General features: G+C 29.7%; 1 protein-coding gene across 1 annotated transcript in view; it reads right to left on the bottom strand.

Moving 5' to 3' along the window:
* LOC119593135 (biogenesis of lysosome-related organelles complex 1 subunit 1-like) overlaps positions 1-219 on the bottom strand; it is a gene marked incomplete in the record, with an annotated part of 9,042 nt that overhangs the window by 164 nt on the left and 8,659 nt on the right. The window contains 1 exon segment of the mRNA XM_037942100.1: positions 1-116. Coding sequence (XP_037798028.1) covers positions 76-116 — 41 coding nt within the window.

Below are 219 nucleotides of genomic sequence, written 5' to 3'. Positions count from 1 at the left end.
GTTTGGGCTACACATTTGCTTATGTAATAATATAAACATTGAAAAATAATATTTAATCTGACAACATAATATAAACTATGTAGCTGATCCTCCTCCAGTGCTTGCTTGCTGTTCAACTGGAAGAAATAGAAAAATCATTAATATACAGAGAGAAAAAGAAGAAACTGCAATTTCATGATCACAATGAAGAATTACTTTCCTAACAACATACATACATAC

Source organism: Penaeus monodon, chromosome 31 (assembly GCF_015228065.2).
Source record: "Penaeus monodon isolate SGIC_2016 chromosome 31, NSTDA_Pmon_1, whole genome shotgun sequence".
NCBI lineage: Eukaryota > Metazoa > Arthropoda > Malacostraca > Decapoda > Penaeidae > Penaeus > Penaeus monodon.
Note: the sequence above shows the minus strand (reverse complement) of the source record. Positions and strands in the feature narration are given on the sequence as shown.